The 20561-nt window shown below is 43.7% G+C and overlaps 2 protein-coding genes across 2 annotated transcripts; one reads left to right on the forward strand and one right to left on the reverse strand.

The window, feature by feature from the left end:
- Positions 1-918: 918 nt before the first annotated feature.
- Positions 919-12002, forward strand: BECN1 (beclin 1, autophagy related). The gene is made up of 12 exons (XM_010842495.1): positions 919-1071; positions 1346-1474; positions 3406-3473; positions 4539-4597; positions 5219-5309; positions 5411-5547; positions 5708-5902; positions 6956-7102; positions 8408-8557; positions 9451-9511; positions 9954-10096; positions 10828-12002. Exons 2-12 carry the CDS (start codon positions 1348-1350, stop codon positions 10994-10996), a joined length of 1347 nt encoding a protein of 448 aa, XP_010840797.1. The 5' UTR covers positions 919-1071; positions 1346-1347; the 3' UTR covers positions 10997-12002.
- A 205-nt stretch (positions 12003-12207) lies between these two features.
- Positions 12208-20481, reverse strand: CNTD1 (cyclin N-terminal domain containing 1). Its single transcript, XM_010843098.1, has 7 exons — positions 20282-20481; positions 17086-17161; positions 16357-16525; positions 14459-14621; positions 13700-13844; positions 12961-13057; positions 12208-12402 (listed from the first exon to the last, which is right to left on the reverse strand). The coding sequence occupies exons 1-7, from the start codon at positions 20448-20450 to the stop codon at positions 12208-12210; spliced, it is 1014 nt and encodes a 337-aa protein (XP_010841400.1). The 5' UTR covers positions 20451-20481.
- Positions 20482-20561: the final 80 nt, after the last annotated feature.

The raw sequence follows: 20561 nt of genomic DNA on the forward strand, positions 1-20561 counted from the left end.
CTTCTCTACTTCAAAATTATAAAAAATATTCACTCATGCTTTCAAATAGTACCTTTAACCATTGTTTTGTTTTGTTTTGTTTTGTTTTGTTGCCACACGGCTTGTGGGATTTTTAGTTCCCCTATCAGGGACTGAACTGGGGCCCTCAGCAATGAAAGCTTGTAGTGCTAACGACTGGACCGCCAGGGAATTCCCAATCGTATTTTTGAAGCTTACATTTGTGACTAACTTGGAACTTCTTTTGGTGTAAACAGTGAAGTAGAAGATTCAGCTCACTACCATTTACATGGCTCTTTGGTCCCACTCATCACTTATTAAGTAGATCACTTCCCCACTAATTTTAAACACTAGCTTTATCACCCACTAAATCCCCTCCCCCCATCCATGGTCTATTTTTTAACTTTATTCTCTTCCATGGATACTCCCTGCACCAACACAAAAATGTTTTAGTTTTATAACTTTATATTTCAATATCTAAAGTGTCGGACTTTCCCTTATCATAACTGAAACCTTAAAACATACAATGAAACACAATAAGGTTTACCTCCTCACTTGCCCTTCCAAGTGTCTACCTCTTTCTCAGCGTTTCAAAAAAACGCCCAGTTCTCCCAATGAGAAATTTTAAAAATTGATACCGCAGAGAATAACGAAAGTGGCTCCGCTAAGAAGTGACAAATCTGAAGAATAGTCACTGAGTTAGAAAATGATGGCGTGTCCAGGGATTGTTTGTTTATTCGCTAAGTTGTATCGGACTCTTTCGCAACTCGCTCCCAACTCGGTCGGGCCACTTCCGCTCGCAACACCAGCCCCGAGGCCGACGCCTGCCGCCTTTCCCAGCTCAGCCTCTAGAGGTCGCAGCCAGGCGGAAGCGGGTTGGACCATGATTGACCCCCGCGGCACGGCAGTCATCGTGACGTCAAGTCCGGTCCCGGCGGAAGTCCTCCCCCGGCGGACCGGGAAGTAGCTGAAGGCTGGGCGATGGCAGTTTTGGAAGTCCCGCTCGCAGACAGACCCGAAGCCGCGGTACCTCCGCGGTAGACCGGATCAGGGTGGCGGGCTCCGGGTCCCGAGGTGAAAAGCGTTGGGGGCTGAACGGCTACTTTCGAAGGGGACATGGGAACCCCGACGGCCCCTATTGCAGACCCTCCCTGACTTTGGGCTGTAAACTGCCTTTGCCGGGTCAGCCCCGGAAGCAGGTCCGCCTGGTATCCTACCGTTCCTACAGGGAAAGGTGCAGGCGGGGACTTTTACCCCTTCACCACAACAGCAAGTCAGGCGGTAGCTCCGAACCCGGGGTTCAAGGGCGCTTATTCTTCCTAACGTCGTCTCCTTTCCACCGCCGCAGGGATGGAGGGGTGTAAGACATCCAGCAGCACCATGCAGGTGAGCTTCGTGTGTCAGCGCTGCAGCCAGCCTCTGAAACTGGACACGAGCTTCAAGATTCTGGACCGTGTCACCATCCAGGAGCTCACAGGTCAGCGAGGCCCTTGGAAAGAGGGTGATCAAGATCGTTCAAAGTGGGCAGCTTTGGAGATGAAGGTCTTAAGGACTATACATAACCTGCCACAAACAAGCCTTGTGAGCCTCGGAAGTTGCTTCATCTCTCTGGTTCCTTGTTTTCTTATCGAGAACATAAAAGAGTTCTGACACTATGTGCTTCTGAGAGCTTTCTATAACAAGGAAAGGTCCTTAGTTTTCTGCTCCTGCTGTTTCAGAGTAAAGGATTATGTATATACAAAAATAAACGGCAATTGTGGAGGACTTGCCATATACCGAGTGCATTACATGCATTACTTTTAACCTCTATGGAGTAGTTCAGTTTTACTCCCCTATGCGTAGGAGTAGTAAAAATTTATCATTTCATCCATGAGGAATTGAAGCTCAGTCAGGTTAAATGACTTACCCAGAAGCCAATAGCTGATAAGTAGAGGCAAGTAGAGGAAAATAGAGGAATAGAATCCCAAATCCCCATGGAGTGAGATGAAGCTAGGAAAAAGGAAAAGATTGAATAAACAGTTAAAATAAGCTCATGGACCTAGAGTCACTCTGCTTGAATTTAACTTCTGGCTGTCATTTACTGGCAGAATGACTTTTTGCAAGTTACTTCACCCAGTTTTTAGTTCTAAGCCCCAATTTTTTTATTTCCTATATCTGTAAAATGTAAAACAACCTCAAGATAGTTGTAAAGATCAAATATGACACAGACCATGAATACTTAAGAATATGCCAGGGAAAAATACTCAGCAAATATTAACAATTATTATCAATACCTGATTTCTCTTTTCTGAGGGGAATTAACTGTTTAATATGGGAAATTTTTAATATGGAAAATTTCAAACATACAATCAAGAGAATAGCACAGTAAACTCCCTTGTGTCCATCATTCAGCTTCAACAATAAGCTACATTCAACCATTCTTGTTTCCTCTATGCCTACATTCACCTCCCATATCCACTCAGGTATTTTGCTCTTTACCTCTTTTTTTTAAAGGTAAATTTTCATACATTGACAATTTTTAATTGTCAAGATTTTTTTTTTTTTTCGCCTGTACCCCATGGCATGTGGGATCTTAGTTCCCCAGCCAGGGATGGAATCTCTGCCCCCTGCAGTGGAAACTCAGAGTCTTAACTACTGGATCCCCAGGGAAGTCCCTAATTGTCAAGATTTATATATTACGTATCTTAGCTTTTTGGGGGGCCATGATGCACACTTTGTAGGATGTAGGATCCTGGTTCCCCAACAGGGATTGAACGTAGGCCCTCGGCAGTGAGAGTGTGGAGTCCTAACCACTGGACTGCCAGTGAATTACCCTTCGCTGTATGTTTTGACAAATGTATACACTCATGTAACTTAGATCTCCATTGCTATGTAGAGAGCTTTCATCTTCCTGGATCTTAGTTCCAGAAAAGGAAGTTTCATCTTCCTTTCATGTTCCCTCCCACTTATTCTGGGGGGAAAAGGATGTTAACTTTTGTTATGGAAAACATCCAAGTTTACAATGAACCTCTGTATACTCATCACCAAGTTTCAGCGATTATGCAGGCACATTTAACCATGTTTCACCTACAGCCCCAAATGATTCTGAAGCAAATAATATAAACATATTTACACCAATAATATAAACACATTTACACCATTATATCCCAAACATATAAACACCATTAATATTTTATTTAAGTATTTTTGAGAGGTAAGATGTCTCTTTAAAGACCTAATCATACCATTATACTGAAAAAACTTTAATAATTCCTTAATCTGATTTAATGAGTAAGAAGAAGAAAACAGATCCTTTTTTTGGTAAATTCTACTCTGAGAAAAAGGTGGAGGATGTTTTGATTCTTATCCTTTCACACATGCTCCTGCTCTAAGACTTTCTAAAAGATTCAATGTTTCCCTTGCTCTTAGCTCCATTACTTGCCACAGCCCAGCTGAAACCAGGAGAGACCCAGGAGGAAGAGGCTAACTCAGGAGAGGTATGAAAACACTGGAATGCAAAGTGGGTTTCTGCAGGGTCCTTGGTGCTCCTGGGGCCCCCAGATATGTGGAATCTCTGGTTAACAACAGACATTCTGCATAATCAGGCCACTTTAGATCACTGAAGATACAGAAGTATACCTGAGGTCACAGGGTTGCTGAATGAGGCATCCATTCAAAAATGTGAAGAGAGACTCTGCTTTATTTGGAGTGGAATTATAAGCTATTTTAGGTGGGAGGTGGGATGATGACCTGTGTGTCCAGGTCTTACCTGGTTCATACCTGTTGTTGTAGTTCATTAGTAATATCCACTCCTCTCTAGTCTTAAAAGTATCTACGTTTAGAGATAGAATTGTGTGATTACACTAGGTAGAAAGGGTTGTCAGTGTTTGAGAACATGTCATTTTTTTTAAACTGTATTGAGTGATGATTTTCACTGTCAAAAATAAGACTTTGGTCACATACAAATTATATCAAAGTATGGAAAACAAAGAATCTACTTTGTTTTATGCCATGGCAGACTTCATTGCAGTCTGCTCTGGCTTTTCCCTTGTGCCATGATTTAGGGCAGGAGTCTCTAGCCTCCAGGATCTAATGCCTGATCATCTGAGGTGGAACTGATGTAAAAACAGTAAAAATAAAGTGTGCAATAAACATAATGCGCTTGAACTACCCCTCCCCCTGCCCTGGTCTATGGAAAAATTGTCTTCCATGAAACTGGTCCCTGGTGCCAAAAAGGTTGGGGACCCCTGAAGGGCATTCTCTCCCCTAGCCTGACTGGTAAGTGTTGAGAAAATGCAAATATAACAGAGTATAACATAGTTAAGAAATACTGTTTCCCACAAAAAAACCAAATGGGACTTGGGGTTTATTTGTACCGGGGGTCCTTTCTTAGTGCCTGTATCCAAGGATTGGCTAGAAAACACCCATTTCTTAAGTCTCTTGTTTCTCAAGTCTTGTGTTTATCAATCATGGGTAAAGCCAAATAGTTCTGAGGCCATTGGGAAAATAGACTCCACCTCAAAAGCCGCTAGAATTCTGATGACTTCTTATTTCCTTCCCAGGAGCCATTTATTGAAACTCGCCAGGATGGTGTCTCTCGCAGATTCATCCCCCCAGCCAGGTGCCTACTACTCCTCAGCCCCCTGTTCCTTGCCAAAGGCCAGTAGAATTTTAATTGAACCCAGAATTGTGATGGAGATGAATCATCACCTAGGCTTTCACTCTTCTAGAAAAGACACTGTCCCTTACACCTGGCCCATCACCTTCCAGTATTGATTTTTTCCTGTAGCCATTCACACAGTGGGAAGGAACAGTAGCTCTCATGATGAAGAATTAAGAAAAGTTGAGAGTGTGATTGACTAATGGAAGAGATGAGCTCTTGAAAAGTTTTAAGATAACAAATGTTATATGTTCAGGTTCTTAGTTATTAATGCATGTAAGAAATGGTCTCTCCTGATTCTCCTTCCTTTTCTACTATAGACACACACATAGCCGTTTTTGATGCCCCCTCTCCCTCCTTAGTCCATCCAGGCCAACCTTCGTGCTGAGTGCCCCTGTGGAAGACCAGCATGGCCTTCCCTTGGGAGAGAGGTATCCTTGGGAGGTCAGTCGGGCTAGGAGTGGGTATGCGCCTTGAGGCCCCTCAGCTGGTGCTTGAGAGTCTCTGCCACCAGCACTGCATATAGGTGGAGGAGGCCTCTCTGCTCCCTCATGTGGCCCATGGGCGGGGGGCTGTCTGCAGGATGATGTCCACAGAAAGTGCCAACAGCTTCACTCTGATTGGGGAGGCATCTGATGGCGGCACCATGGAGAACCTCAGCCGAAGACTAAAGGCAAGTCTGCCTCATGCCAGTGTCTTTCAGTGGGCTGGCTGGTAGGGGGGTCTCCAGGCAGGTGACATGAGACAGGCCCTACCCTGACTCTCTTCTTCCAGGTCACTGGGGACCTTTTTGACATCATGTCAGGCCAGACAGATGTGGATCACCCCCTGTGTGAGGAATGCACAGACACTCTTCTAGACCAGCTGGACACTCAGCTCAACGTCACTGAAAATGAATGTCAGAACTACAAGTGAGTGCCTCCAGAGCCTGGTCCCAGGAACAGGGCTCTGAGTCTTGGGGTGCTCATTGCTCTGGGGCTGTACAGCCCTTACTCAAGAGCTGTGCTTCATGCAGGGAAATGGAATAACAGGTTCCCTCCCGTAAGCATTCCCTGCCTGTGTTCTTGGCAGACGCTGTTTGGAGATCTTAGAGCAAATGAATGAAGATGACAGTGAACAGCTTGGGTTAGAGCTAAAGGAGCTGGCATTAGAGGAGGAGAGGCTGATCCAAGAGCTGGAAGATGTGGAAAAGAACCGGAAGATAGTGGCGGAAAATCTCGAGAAGGTCCAGGCTGAGGCTGAGAGGTTGGATCAGGAGGAAGCTCAGTGAGTGATCACCCTGTTCTTCCATCTTCCTACCTCAAGGCTCCGGGAGGGGAAATGGCTCACAGCCGAATGTGTCTGGTTTGTAAACAGCAGTCGACTTTGAGCAGCATGTCTGCTCTAGACCCTGCATTTCCAGGCCCTGATTCTCGATGTTGGTTGAGAGGCTTATGTAGGAAGAGTCAGCATGATTAAGTGACAGAAGCATTGGTTTTGTCCAGTGCTTTTGGAGAGCCGAGAACCAGGCCTCTAGTGACAGCTCTGTCCTATAGGGAACATTTGGATGAGTCAGGCACTGAATCCCACATCCTCCTCTGGAAGGATAAGTGTGTTGGCCTACATTTATTCTCTTCCAGCTCAGAAATATCACTGGTGCTCTTTTTTAAAAATATTAATTTATTTGGCTGCGCCAGGTCTTAGTTTCAGCTTATGAGATCCTTGATCTTTGTTGCGGTATGTGGGATCTAGTTCCCTGACCAGGGATTGAACCTAGGCCCTCTGCATTGGGAGCTCGGAGTCTTAGCCACTGGACCTCCAGGGAAGTCCTTCATTGGTATTCTTGACCTGAGAGAACCCTCTGTCTAGTGGAGGAGACTGAAGGTGGGGGAGTGGAGGACTGAGAAAAAGTTAAATTTTTCATGAGGTAGTGTAACAAGTTCCATTAGAAATGATATACACTAACCATTTAAAGGACAATAGGCATGTAGAAGTGAAGTGATAGACAATCAGACCATTTCAGGGAAGAAACCACCATTGACTAATTCACCTTGTTTCTGGAAAAGACCAGGAGTCCAAGAAGTATCTGGTCCTGGTTTGGAAGCATCCTGTCCTCCTCCTCTTTTTTGCATATGAGCAGCTGGAATTTGGGACATTTCTGTCCCTCCCAGGCAAAACATCTAGGGCAACTATGTTCCTTTGTATGAGATCTATGCCAAATGTACAAGGTGCTGCAACTAGAAGTGACCATAATCACTAGAAGTCTTTGAGAGGAGCGATGGGAGAGAAATTTTAGCCCCCAAACTAACAGCCTTTAATGACCACCTTATCTATTCACAGGTATCAAAGGGAATACAGTGAATTTAAAAGACAACAGCTGGAACTGGATGATGAGCTGAAGAGTGTAGAAAACCAGATGCGTTATGCCCAGATGCAGCTGGACAAGCTGAAGAAAACCAACGTCTTTAATGCAACCTTCCACATTTGGTAAGAAGGGCTGGAGGGTGAGGAGCATCTGGGAAGCACTGAATATCTGAATGTTAGCTGTTGACCACTAAGCCAAGGTGCCCACCTCCCATGAAATAGAAGTCCATGTCATTTTCATCCCATCTAGGCTTCTTCCATTTCTTGAGTTGGGATAGCCACAGTCAGGGGATTGAGATTCTAGAGCTTGGTAACTTCCATTCTTCCAAGGAGAGGGAAAGATCGGAGCCCTCCAGCCACAGGAAAATCTGCGCCTCTGCCTGCTGCTGATTTCTCATCCCCCTCTCCCGGAGTTATTTGTTTACTCATTTATTTGACATTTTATCCATTTCAGCTGGTATCTGTTGAGCATCTTCTATGTGGTCGACACTGCTCAGCACTGGGTGGGCAGCAGCAAGCAATATTCATTCTGCCTCCTGGTTGCTACAGTCTTGTGGGGGAGGGGGAGATGGCTGGGTAACAGGCACTTGCACCTCAGCGTGGTCCTGGTGAACCCAGGGTGCTGTGGGAACACATAAGGGCACTTCACCTGATTTGAGGAGGCTGCATGAACGTTTCCCCCAGAGGAAGTGGATGTTTAAGCTGAGACGTGGAGTCTAAGTCTGCAGAGGAGGAGGGTTGTTCTCGGCAGAGAGAACATCCTGTGTAAAGAGGCAGAGGAAAGTGGAAGTGATAATCTCCCACTGAACCTTCTGGACTGAAAGGAGCTTATTGTGACTGGAGATGGAGTATAAAGCAGAGAAGGACAGGGTGTGAAACTGGAGCACTACCAATTCCTTAAGGATCTTAGAAGCCTCGTTAAGGGATTTGGACTTTATCCGAAAGGCAGTGGGAGCCACTGAAGCGCTTTGGGCAGGAAAGTGACACAGTACAGCTGTATTTGTAAATGATGGCTTTACCTGCAATGTGAGAAATGACTTGGGGGAGAGGGCAAGGCTGTTGGTTAGGAAATTTGTCCGGGGGATTCTAAACACAAAGAGAGCCATGGTATTGAGTCTGAAGAGAAGTGGACAGATTCAAGAGGTTTAGGAGGTAGAACCAGCAGAGCTTGGTGGTTTTGGGGAAAAGGGAGCTGAGAGAGAGCATTCAGGGATGACCCCCAGGTTTCTACTTTGATGTCTGAGCAGCAGGGAGAAAGATTGATGACTCACGCTTTAGGCGTGTATTTAAAGTACCAGGTAGGGCTTGGATATGTGAATATGAAGATAAGGAGAGAGATTTATGCCAGGTTTTAGGTGAGAACAGGAAATATCAGAATTCGCCAAGTTTTAAGTTCTCTCTGTATTTTTCCCTGCCCTTCTTCTGTAGGCATAGTGGACAGTTTGGTACAATCAATAACTTCAGACTGGGTCGGCTGCCCAGTGTTCCTGTGGAATGGAATGAGATTAATGCTGCTTGGGGCCAGACAGTGTTGCTGCTCCACGCCCTGGCCAATAAGATGGGTCTGAAATTTCAGAGGTAAAAAAGGTGGTCCTTTCTTGAGTGTGGTGTGTCTTTGATATAATCTGTGTATCCTACCTGTTACTTCTGTTGACTACGCAAGAGCCCTTGCTCCCAGCAAGCAGGGAGTATTCTGTCTATGGAGACTGTGTGCTTCTGGTTTTCTCCTCACCACAGGCCTTTTCCACTGATTGAGCAGTCCATGAACTGCATGACTATAGCAGTGGTCCTCAACTTCCTGTCTCCAGAACCTAAAAAATCTCCAGATTTCTGTTTCTAAATCTAAACCAGAACATACATTCATCCATAAAAGACCCTCAGATAATTATACAATAAATGTAGGGTTTTTTTTCCTTCTCTTTTTTAAAATACTTATTTGTGTTTGTTTGTTTATTTATTTAACTGCACCAGGTCTTAATTGCAGCCTGTGGGATTTAGTTCCTTGACCAGGGATCCAATCTGGTCCCCCTGCATTGGGAGCATGGAGTCTTAGCCACTGGACCACCAGGGAAGTCCCAAACAAAACTTTTTAAACATGGAGGCCCCATGGGGAGGTTAGAGAGAAGTGGAAATAATAAAAGAGGTCCTTGGGTAGCTTGGGCTTCCATGGTGGCTCAGACAGTAAAGAATCTGCCTGCAATGCAGGAGACCCAAGTTCAGTCCCTGGGTCGAGAAGATCTCCTAGAGAAGGAAGTGGCAGCCCACTCCAATATTCTTGCCTGGAGAATTCCATGGACAGAGGAGCCTGGTAGGTCCCAGTCCATGGAGTCGCAAAGAGTTGGACACAACGGAGTGACTAATACTTTCACTTTCTTTGGGTAGCTGAAGACCAAAAATCACTGGGTTATAACACCCTAGTAATCTCTTTAGGTAGAGTCCTGTATTCATCTCTGTCTGCATCTCCATTTTAGGTATCGACTTGTTCCCTATGGAAACCATTCATATCTGGAGTCTCTGACAGACAAATCTAAGGTACTCTAGGAAGTTCCATTTTTCACCTATAGTATAGAATTATTGTACCTCGTAACAAAATAGTTTACTTTTGATAATAGCATAATTTCATTCTTAGACTGAGATATCTTATGATGAGCCAGTGTCTTGTTCAGTGGCTTGTCCAGTTCAGGATTAGCTCTTTGGGGTCTGTTGAGAAAATTATACTGCTACAGTTTGTTGAGAAGGGATGTGGGCAGATCCAAGGAGAAGGTGTGTGCCAGGATGAGAAAGGCATCACCATGCACATGTTTAATACATTTCGGTGATGGTGAAACAGTTCTGGGTGCATGGTATTTGCCCAAGGTTACTGTTGCCAGTGGAATCCAGACAGAACCTGTTAGAGAGATGGATTGGATTGGGAGCAGCCTGTTGAAGCCAGTGTTTGGGCCACATGTACAGCTAGTTCTCTCTTCTCGGGCAGGAGCTGCCGTTGTACTGTTCAGGGGGGCTTCGGTTTTTCTGGGACAACAAGTTTGACCATGCAATGGTGGCTTTCCTGGACTGTGTGCAGCAGTTCAAAGAAGAAGTTGAGAAAGGCGAGACACGTTTTTGCCTTCCTTACAGGTCAGTATTCCCCAGTGCTGAATGAATCTAAAGTAGGACCAAAGTGAGCAGAATGGAAGGGACAGTAAGAATGGAAGCAAAACCAGTACACATGGTGGGAAAGCTGAAAACGGAGTAAAATCCCATGACGCTGATGGGCAGGATGGATCCAACACTGTAAGCAAGACAGTGTGACCACCTGATCCCTGGAAAAAATGCTGACTTCAATGGTGTGGGGGATTTTCTTGGTGCAAAGCTCAAGCCTGCTCTCCAATTTCAGGGAGGTTTTCCCTTATGCCCTTGGAAAGATACAGGAATGCTTCCTTTGATCAAATTTTGCAGGAGCCCAGAGATAGATGGGCACCTTACTTAAGAGAGTAAGGCTGAGCTGCTTCCATCACCCCAAAACAAAGCATTTCTTTTCTTCTGCCTCCCTTCCCTCCCCAAGAGGGAGGGATGCCTAGGAAAACAGTGCAGAGTGCTGTCACCCTCACTTACCCTCTGCTCCAGGCTTCTCATCCATTTGGGTGTGTGTCCTGTCCCTGTACTCTGCAATGACAATGAGGCTCTTGTGACAGCCTTCTTGATTTTGGGCTTTCAAGCAAATCCAAAATACACTACCGTTGCTTGCCAAGAGTTCTTTAATAGATAAAATGACGTGAATGGTCCCTTGATCAAGTCCCTGCCTATTTGCCTGAACTGACTTAACTTGGATCTCAGTTACTAATGAGTTCTGCTGTGTTCACCTGCAGGATGGATGTGGAGAAAGGCAAAATTGAAGACACAGGAGGCAGTGGTGGTTCCTATTCCATCAAAACTCAGTTTAACTCGGAGGAACAGTGGACAAAAGCTCTCAAGTTCATGCTGACGAATCTTAAGTGGGGTCTTGCTTGGGTATCCTCACAGTTTTATAACAAATGACTTTCTTTTTTCCTTAGTTCGTTTGCCTTAAAGGCTTTCAATTTTGTTTTGTTTGCAGAAAAAGAAAGTGTTAAATTCGGGTACTATTAAACAGCATATGTTTACAATACCAAAAAAGAAAAAAAATCCACAAAAGCCACTTTATTTTAAAATATCATATAACAGTTTCCAGAACTACAACATGCCATGTATAGCATCTGGTCTTTGTCACAGTTTTGACTCTTAACCCCATGCCTTCCTTTCCCTTTGTCCCCTCAAAACAAATAATTTAAGTTTGCTTTTTTTTTTTTTTAACTGAGTTGAATTGAGATTGATGTGTTTTCACTGGAGTTTGTCTCTCTCAACTTCCTGCACTTAGAACATGAACTAGAAACTTGTCTCTCCACTGAGAGGACAAGAAGTGTGAGATGCACAGTTGGATAACATGAGAAAATGACACAAGCTTTGGTCACCATGTGATGTGATCAGAAGCTTGAAATTTAACACTTCTTACTTGGTTCTAGTACTGAATGCCTGCTCTACTCTGTGTTAAGAGATATGAAATGGTGTTTGATACTGTTTGAGACCTTGGTGGAGAGATTTAATTATTTGTAATAAAAGATCAACTGCAGTCTGATAACTGCCCAGAGGTGCACTGTTGGGTTTTTCTTTAACTAAAATAGAGTACTTTGTATTCTGGGAGAATTGAGTTCAAGTGCAGGTATGTGGAAAGTCTGTTGAAATATGTGTAGAGGTAGGTGTTAGTTTTTAAAAAGACTAATGGAAAAATAGACAGCTGTAGAGAAGGCCCTATTTGTGTAGCTCTCTGTAACAGAACAGAGATGTTAAACTAATTTTAAGGGGAAATAAAGTCAACATCCTTGATGTTCAGTCAGGGTCACCCATATGGTCTCAGTATTTGAGTCCCTGGTTAATACTAATTTCCATGTCTGAGGTTCTGTCTTAATAAAATGAATAAAATAAAAAGAATAAATATCTTGTTAAACAAAAATAAACTAATTTCACTGATCCTCTGTCTTCTCCCAGCTCTTTGACATTTTCAGTGTGATATGACAAAAGGGACATGGTTATTCATCTTAATTCTTTCTCTGATGCAGAAAAATAAGCGTGAAGTTGGATTACAAAAGACAACTCAGAAGATGCTTGGAACTTTTGTACCCTGAGTATGAAAGTAAACAAAGGGAGGGATGGGTGCAGTGACAGAAGGCTGTTTATATTTGGCAGATTCCGCCTGCCTCATGTGTTGAAGGAAGCGCAGACCTTGGAGGTCGGGCCACCAGGTGGGGAGGAACAGGCTGCTGTTGACCTGGAGTGCTGGCTCCCACGCTGTGAGTTAGGATTGCATAAGAGAACTCAGCAATGCTCTCCAAGGCAATGCCAGTGATGCTCTGCAAATGCCCCATGACCTTCAGAAATAGAGACAGATTTCTTATTACTACATAAACACATGTTAGTGCACAAATAGACACATTGCTGGGGCTTTTCTCTCAAGCCAAATGTAAGTTTTTTCATTTCTCTGAACTTACACAGAGAATCCAGATCCCAGTGTTTGCCAGTGGCCATGTTAAGCTAGGATACCTTTGCCCTGATAGTGTTAGCATGGAAAGTTTCTGCTAGACATTTCCCTCTGCTGAGAAAAGTTTTGTGAAATATGAGAGGGATATTTGAGTCTTGACATTTTCTGTTTGGGAGGATACACTTAATGGGCTTTAACATGGTAGTGGATTATCATAATGGGAAGCGAACAAGCTGAAATTGAGCCTTCATTTCCAATTTCACAAGGGGGAAAGTGGAGAACATTTTTCAGTCCTATCCTAGTTTTCTCTCCCAAGTCCTGCTTATTCATCCTAATCCTAGGTCTTGGCAGTTACCTTTTATAGCTTGTCTGTTTTCCCCTAACTAATGGGAGAATGCTTTCTATTAAATGAATTCTGACCATGCTGGTCCTGCTCAGTGATGCATACCTGGCTCCAGCACTCATGGTTTTGGATGAAAGCACTTGCTGCAATGATTCCTACTGCCAACAGCATGAAGTCTTCCTTCACTGAAACAAACTTTTCCCTGAGTGATTAAAACCACATTAATTTTGGAGCTAGAGTGACACTCAATCTTCCAAATCCTAGGGCTACAGGACTTCAACTCTGAGTTGTTTATGTTGATCATGGGAAATTTTATACATGGAAAGAAATGGTCAAGTAATATCTAATTGATTCCCTCTTCCAACTTCCCCCAACTCAACTGAGATGAAAACATGAGACTTCTGGCTGAATGGTTTATGGACCTTTTGTTGTTCCATCTGTCTCCCTACCAAATGTAACTGTGAGGCTTTTTACCAGCCTGACTTTACAGTAATCAAACACTTTGTCCAAGTTGCAACCCTGTGACTGGCTTTTTTTCCTAGGTGACTATAAAAGCAGTTCAGTAATCTGAAATTATAAGCAGCTATAAAAGAAGAATTAGGAATGAAAGTATGTTAATTACTTGAAGTCATTTAAATTTAAAAGTAAAAGCCTCTAGGGTTTTGCTGATTGGACTCAGTCATCCATCCAAACAACATATTAGATGTAGATTAGAACAAGGTAACCCGTGCAGGTTATCTGTGGCCTAGGTGCCTTGCTAGGTAAATTCCATTTCCCAGGTTCTCGTGATATGTTACTGACTCCCTGTTTCTGGAAGGAGCCTACAGTAAAGGAGTTGCCTTACCCTTGCAGCTGACTGGGTGTGGAGTTCTCAATTGAAGCCCTCAGCAGGCTTTCATATACAGGTTCATGCAGAAGATAGACTACGTCAAGTAGAATCAGGCAGGTTGCATGCAGCTGTGTGGCTGGGACCAAACAGCCATTGTATCCTAGATGGAGTATGCGCATGGTAAAGAGCATTATGTGTGTCTGATTGTAATCACAGTTGTCATGCGAAACAAAGCTTCGGAGCTGCTAGTGTGCTTCCTGGTTGCTAAGTTCTACTATAAGAAACCTCTAGCTGGAGGTCGATTTTAAAGGACAAAGGGAGAAGTAGAGAAAACTTCATCTACGAGATACATATATAATTGGAACCTATTTGCTTGTTCCCCTCTTATCTCATGCCTCTATAAAATCAACTCTTTGATCTTACAATAAGAGAGTGGCTAATGAGTCCAAATAGAATCCAGGTGCGGAGACTGGTGTTTCTTTCCCTGACAAGTACTAGAGGAAACTACTGAAAACTGCTGTTCCTCACTGGCAGGTTCTGCCCACTGCCCCCAAACCCTTTAACACATTCCTTTTTTATCTTTTTTTTTTTTTTTGGCCACCCGTGAGGCATGCAGGATCTTACTTCCCTGACCAGGGATCTAACCTGTGCCACCTGCAGTGGAGGCGTGAGTCTTAACCACTGGACCACCAGGGATGTCCCCCTAGGAACTTCTATGGAAGTTCTGCCTTCTTATGGAAGACTCCAACTCACATGCCCAACACAGTTAAGTACCTAAAACCTCCAGGAGCATCTCCACATATGCCAGGGGAGTAGGCAGATTGATTTGGAAGTTCAGGGACTTCAAAACATCAAGCTCTGATTCCAGCAGTTCTTCTTTAGTGTGAAGATACCCTAGAGTCCGGAGGAAATTCAGGACTGTAACGTTGCTGATTATCTGAGCAAACAAAACCAAAAGATAGTGAAAGGGAGAGCAGGTCGTCAGAATAGAGGTCATACATCTTGGCATAGTAAACAAAGCCCTTCACAATCCAGTCCTTGCCTTTATCTCAGCTTCTTCTTGGTAATTCCCCCTTATACTCTACTGCTGCTGCTACTGCTAAGTCACTTCAGTCGTGTCCAACTCTGTGCGACCCCATAGACGGCAGCCCACCAGGCTCCCCTGTCCCTGGGATTCTCCAGGCAAGAATACTGGAGTGGGTTGCCATTTCCTTCTCTAATGCATGAAAGTGAAAAGTGAAAGTGAAGTCGCTCAGTCGTGTCTGACCCTCAGCGACCCCATGGACTGCAGCCTTCCAGGCTCCTCCATCCATGGGATTTTCCAGGCAAGAGTACTGGAGTGGGGTGCCATTGCCTTCTTCATTATACTTTACACTTACACAGAATTACTTGCATTCCCAAACCCACAGGCTCTCCAGGTGTCTACACGTTTCCCATGTCTGCATCTCCCTCTGCCCTGCCCTCCAACCCCCCACCCCGCACACACCTCCCTTAACTGCTCTCCTTACCTATTTCTCCTCTCCCCTTAGGATCCATCCATTCCCCAGCCCTCCCCTTCAAGAAGTCACTTTATTGGTTAAAGTGATATACCAAAAATCTTACAGCTAACATCATTCGTAATGGTGAGAAATTGAAAGCTTTCTCCCTAAGATTGTGAAAAAGCAAAGATGTCTGCCCTCACCATTTGTATTCAACTTAAACTAGAGCATACAGGCAGTGAAACATTCCTGGATAACAATTAAAAGAGTAATGCATTACTGTAAGTTAATAGCAGGAAATAATTATTATTAAAATTTTTTAATTAATCTCAAAGAGAGGCAGAACTGAGAAACACCTCTAGATGGGAGTGGAGATAGTGCTTAACAACAGGTGGAATATACTGAATAAATGTTCTGCTGTTTGTTTAAAAAAAGAGTAATTTTCTCTAAATACACTTCCTTGTCTCTACAAGGCTGATTAGGTACATTCACAGCCCTCTGTATTCACACTAATCAGAATACTTTCCCACATTTGTTTGTCTTCTCCCATTAGATAATAAATTCCTTGAGAGCATAGACAATATTTTTACTCTTGTAGCTATGGCACCATAGAAGACAATAAATATTTGTTGAATAAATGATACTTTATTATACAAGCATCACATAGTGATATGGAAACATTTTGTCCTTTATAAATGCAGTAGTTTTTTTGCCTTTAATACTACTAGGTAGGTTAGCAATTCAGGCACCTTATGTAAACTGTCCTTGAGTCCAAGGGGAGGAAAGGTGACCTGTATGAATGATGGCATCTGTCCAGCAATTACACTTTGGGAACAGAACTTCAGGTTAATAATTGCAGTGTGACTGTGTGTGTGTGTGTGTGTGTGTGTGTAGGAGGTCTGTGTGACTGTGTGTGTGTAGGAGGTCTGTGTGACTGTGTGTATGTGTGTGTGTGTAGGAAGCCTGTGTGACTCTGTGTGTGTGTGTAGGTCTGTGTGACTGTGTGTGTGTGTAGGAGGTCTGTGTGACCGTGTGTGTGTGTGTAGGAGGTCTGCTTAGGAAGCATGATTATACTCTGGAATTTCCGCATGAGTAGTATCACCTAGACCTAGGAGTGGGTTTCTCAAAGCCACCTTTGGATGAGCTGGTTTCTCTCTAACACTTAGGTGCCCATGAGCCACCCTAGCTCCTTACTTTGTAGTGGAAGGAAAGTTTGCTCGCCAGCTGAACACATGACACAAGACGCAGGATAAACTTGTTGAAAAGCTGCTCTTTCAGAGCCCTCCAATTCTGAGGCTCTGTCTTCCCTCTCAGCTGAATTGTAGCTTGCCTGCAGATGTTCTCTGCCTGCTTAACCATAAACCTGTAAAGAAGGGAAAAAGGAGAGAAATCAATCCACACACACTGAGACTAAATGGAGTTTGTGCTTCAAACTATGCTACATCTTATCCTAATATCCAATTGCTGGCTAAAAAAATTTACATTTGTGAACTTCCCTGGTGGCACAGTGGATAAGAATCCACCTGCCAATGCAGGGAATGTAGGTTCGATCCCTGATCCAGGAAGATTCTACATGCCATGAAGCAACTTAGCCCATGAGCTGCAACTACCGAAGCCCATGGGCCTAGATTCTGTGCCCTGCAACAAGAGAAGCCACCTCAATGAGAAGTCCTTGCACCAGAATGAAGAGTAGCCCCAGCTTGCCGCAACTACAAAAAGTCTGCACAAAGCAACAAAGTTCCAGAATAGCCAAAAATAAATGTTTTTAAAAATACAAAACTTTAAAAAAAAATTACATTTGCAAGTAAAAGAGGGTACAAACCTGGCCTCACAGTAAGAAGCAACTAGTATTTTTTTTAAGATATGGGTACATTAGCCATCCTGTGAGTTACTCTCACAAAAGCCTTATGCTCAGGGCTTTACCTTTCAAGGATTTCTACAGCCTGGTAGCTCACGGATTTCTCCAGACACCATTGTTCAGACAGGAGAAAAACAAACTCTGCCAAAACAGTAAAGAAGAGCCTGATTCACAAGGTGCAACCAAAACAACTCTGGGAACTCTTGGCCTTGTATGAAGGCCATGATGGGGCTCAGGGAAGAGGGTCAGGAAGTGTGAAAGATGATACTGAAACAATCCAAGCGGAGCCTGGTTCCCTTTGCTGCCAATAGGCAGATGAGAAGCATGAAAAGGAGGCTGACTGAGTGCAAAAACAAAGGCTTACTAAGCCCCCTCAGGGCCCCTTGAGCCTTCCTGTGGGTCTCAACTGATGAAAGGCTTGGCCAGCTACACACAAACAAACCAGCTGGTCTACTTGGCCTTTACGCCATGCTGGGAACCTCCGGCTTCAAGAGAGATTCTTGGATGGATAAAAACCCTAACTCCTATATTCTGTTTTCAGTGGAATGTTGACAGGAACAAAAAGGTCCCTCCTGGAGCTTCGATATTCTTTATAACACTGTTTGTTTAGTAACCACCCTCTGGAGAACTCCCATTGCTTTACAAACACAATTCACCTTACAGCTGGACACCACCTCTCCACCACCAGTTTGTTGGGTAAATCTTTGGTGGCTGAGCCTCCTCCAGGAGCAAGTTTGTTACTGTGAAGTGGCTTGTTTGGAAGAATCATCCCCTAAATCAGGGAACAAGGTCCAGCTTGGGTGGGGGCAAGTCATTGGGAAGGTGGGAAGGGTAAGATACCTTGGCAAGATTTTAGGCTGCCTGTGTTTCTCTTTGAAAGAACAGCCCTAGATAGAATTCTATTTAGTTAGCAATATCATTAGAGGGTGGAAACAAGGATAAATGTTAGCTCTTAAAGGTCTGCAGAACTAGGAACTGTGAGCATTAATCAACAAAGAATTACAAATAGTCAAATTTCCATATATCTTCAGAGAAAATCTAACTTAAAGGAAAAAAATTATAAAATTTAGCATAAAAGTTTAACAATTGACTTGACACAGGTTACACATAGATATATGTACAAAACTTCATCATGACAGAGGCTAAAGCTCTGCTAACAGTGTCCAACGAAGAGGATAATTAGTTTAAGCAATTAAGCAAAGTATCCTAGAACTCCTAATTGTGTCATTAGCCAGTCATTTTATTTGCTGGAGCCTAGATTTCATTTCTTTATTTTCATGGGGAGGGGTGTGTTTATAGTTGTTTTATTTTTTATTTGAATTATTAACTATTAATATCTGGGCAATTGTTTCTGTTAATATTTTCCATTTTAACTTGCCAAGAAAACAGTGTGGGTTCGGTGGAATGGATGAGGGTTATACCTCTCTCCTGCTGCTGGCTCCATCTCCTGTACTTATTATACAAACATACTCAAATCTATTAACTAAAAGACCCTCCCCTTCCAATCTCTTAAACTAGGGCTCTATCTCTGTAGCCTCTATCACTGTGAAAACTCTCGCAAGCCTAGCTTATACCTGCTGCTACCACTTAATCACTCAGTCCCTCATATTCTGCAATTTGGCTTCTACTTTTTACAATTTGCTGAAATGATTGTCTCAGGGGTCAGAAAATACAGCCAAATTGTTAAATATCATGGTCCTTTTGCAATCCTCATCCCTGTTGTTCACATCTCTGAAGCATCTGAAACTGCTGACCATCATCCTTCATGAAACTTCCCTCTTGCTTCCAAGGGTCTCTTGGTTCTGTTCCTATCTCCCCAACCATTCCATTTATTTTCTTCATGACTCTTCTTCCCTCTCCACTTTCCTGAACACAAAATGTCTCCCAAGAAACTGTACTAGATTCCGCTTCTAAGAGCTCATCCTCTGCCAGTTTCAGCAGTATCACTAATAGAGATAACTCCCAAACTCTTATCTTTACTTGACCTCTCTTCCAATTTAAATTTTTAAACAACCTGCCAGAAACCTTCTTCCAGATGTTCCACAAGCATCTGAAACTCAGTAGATCTCAAACCAAAACTATTTTATTTCCCAGACAAGTCACGTTTCCTTTTTGTTTTTTCTTTTTCTGTATGTGTGTTTCTCTTAATGGCACCACCGTATGTCTAGGCTCAACCCTTTGACATAGTCATCTTCCCCTTTTTCATTTCTTAAATTCATCCATTGCAGAGCCCTAGATTTTACCTCTGAAATGTTTTTAATCTATCCTGTCTTGTCATTTCTTCTGTCTTATTACCTAAAAAATAACAACTGACAAAGACTCCACTGGACAACCTACCCCCTACCGCTCTCTACTCTGATCCATCCTTTACATCACAGCCAAAATAATTTTTTCTAAGGCAAAGGTTACAGTTACAGAACTCCCATATGCGGGGGGTGGGGTGGGGTGGGGGAACCTTTAATGCCTTCTTGTTTTCCTATTATGTCGCATATAAACTCCTCACTTTGGCATTCAAAATTCCCTGTGGAATGTCTCCAAACCACCTTTCTGGTCTGAATTTCAACTACTCTTCCACATGCTCTGGCCAACCTGGATGACATAGTACCCACGTTCACTCAAAGTGTCCCTATTTCATTGTTTGACTCATGTTATTCCGTTTTAGTAGAAACATGGTCCTAGGAGTTGCCATGGTCTAGTGGTTAGGATTTGGCGCTTCCACTATTGAGGCCTGGGGTCAATCCCCGGTTGGGGAACTCCCACAAGCTGCCCAGCACAGCCGGAAAAAAAGAAAGAAACATCACCTTCACCAACCAAAATGTCATCCTTCAGGGTCTACCTTAAATACCATGATGCTTGGAGGACTCCTTAATTCATCCTACTCCCACCTCACTCCATCTTTCCTCTCAGTCTCCATAAAAGCTTGTTTTATGTGGTATGACACTTATCTAACCATACTTGTACCTAGTCATTTGCAGATTTGTCCTAATAGTCTCCAAAGATTATATACATGATTTAAAAGTTGGGACTAGACCTCTTTTTCATCTTTCTATCCCAGGAGGCAAGGAGAGTAAGTAGTCTATACATGTTAAATCAAGGGTGGGGGGGCTGGTGAGTCTGGCTCATCACTGTACCCCCACGCCTGGCATATAGTAGGTACTAACGAAACTTTAAGGAATAACGCATAATGAATCTCAAGATGGGTGCCTCAAAGACAAGTGCCCGGGTCTCCCATACGACCAGCCCCCCGGCCTGCATCCCCACCCACGATCCGGGTCTCCCTGAAGCTGCCCATCCGGCCCGCAGCCTCCTGCACGGCTTGCTCATTCTGCTGGGCCAAGTGGAGCAGAGTGTCTTCAATGGTCTCTGTGGCAACAGCTCCAAACCGAAAGTCACTGAGAGAGGATAATCTTGGCCTTTCAGGTCGATCCATCTTCAGAACCCTATTTGGGCACCCGGACGGCTCATAAACCGATCCCTTTAACTTCTCTTCAGTCTTCTGCCACCCCTTGGATTCTTCGTCGCCTTCCCTGCCCTAGTCCTC

Source organism: Bison bison, unplaced genomic scaffold (genome assembly GCF_000754665.1).
Source record: "Bison bison bison isolate TAMUID 2011002044 unplaced genomic scaffold, Bison_UMD1.0 scf7180017864180, whole genome shotgun sequence".
NCBI lineage: Eukaryota > Metazoa > Chordata > Mammalia > Artiodactyla > Bovidae > Bison > Bison bison.

Coding starts and splice junctions, on each gene's coding strand:
- CNTD1 (XM_010843098.1), bottom strand. CDS start 20,450: ATGGATCGACCTGAAAGGCCAAGATTATCCTCTCTCAGTGACTTTCGG. Junction 13,845..14,458: donor GATGCTCCTGGAGGTTTTAG/GTACTTAACTGT, acceptor TACTCCATCTAG/GATACAATGGCTGTTTGGTC. Junction 13,058..13,699: donor ACACCCAGTCAGCTGCAAGG/GTAAGGCAACTC, acceptor TTAATCACTCAG/GGAAAAGTTTGTTTCAGTGA.
- BECN1 (XM_010842495.1), top strand. CDS start 1,348: ATGGAGGGGTGTAAGACATCCAGCAGCACCATGCAGGTGAGCTTCGTG. Junction 5,548..5,707: donor AATGAATGTCAGAACTACAA/GTGAGTGCCTCC, acceptor TGTTCTTGGCAG/ACGCTGTTTGGAGATCTTAG. Junction 7,103..8,407: donor AATGCAACCTTCCACATTTG/GTAAGAAGGGCT, acceptor CTTCTTCTGTAG/GCATAGTGGACAGTTTGGTA.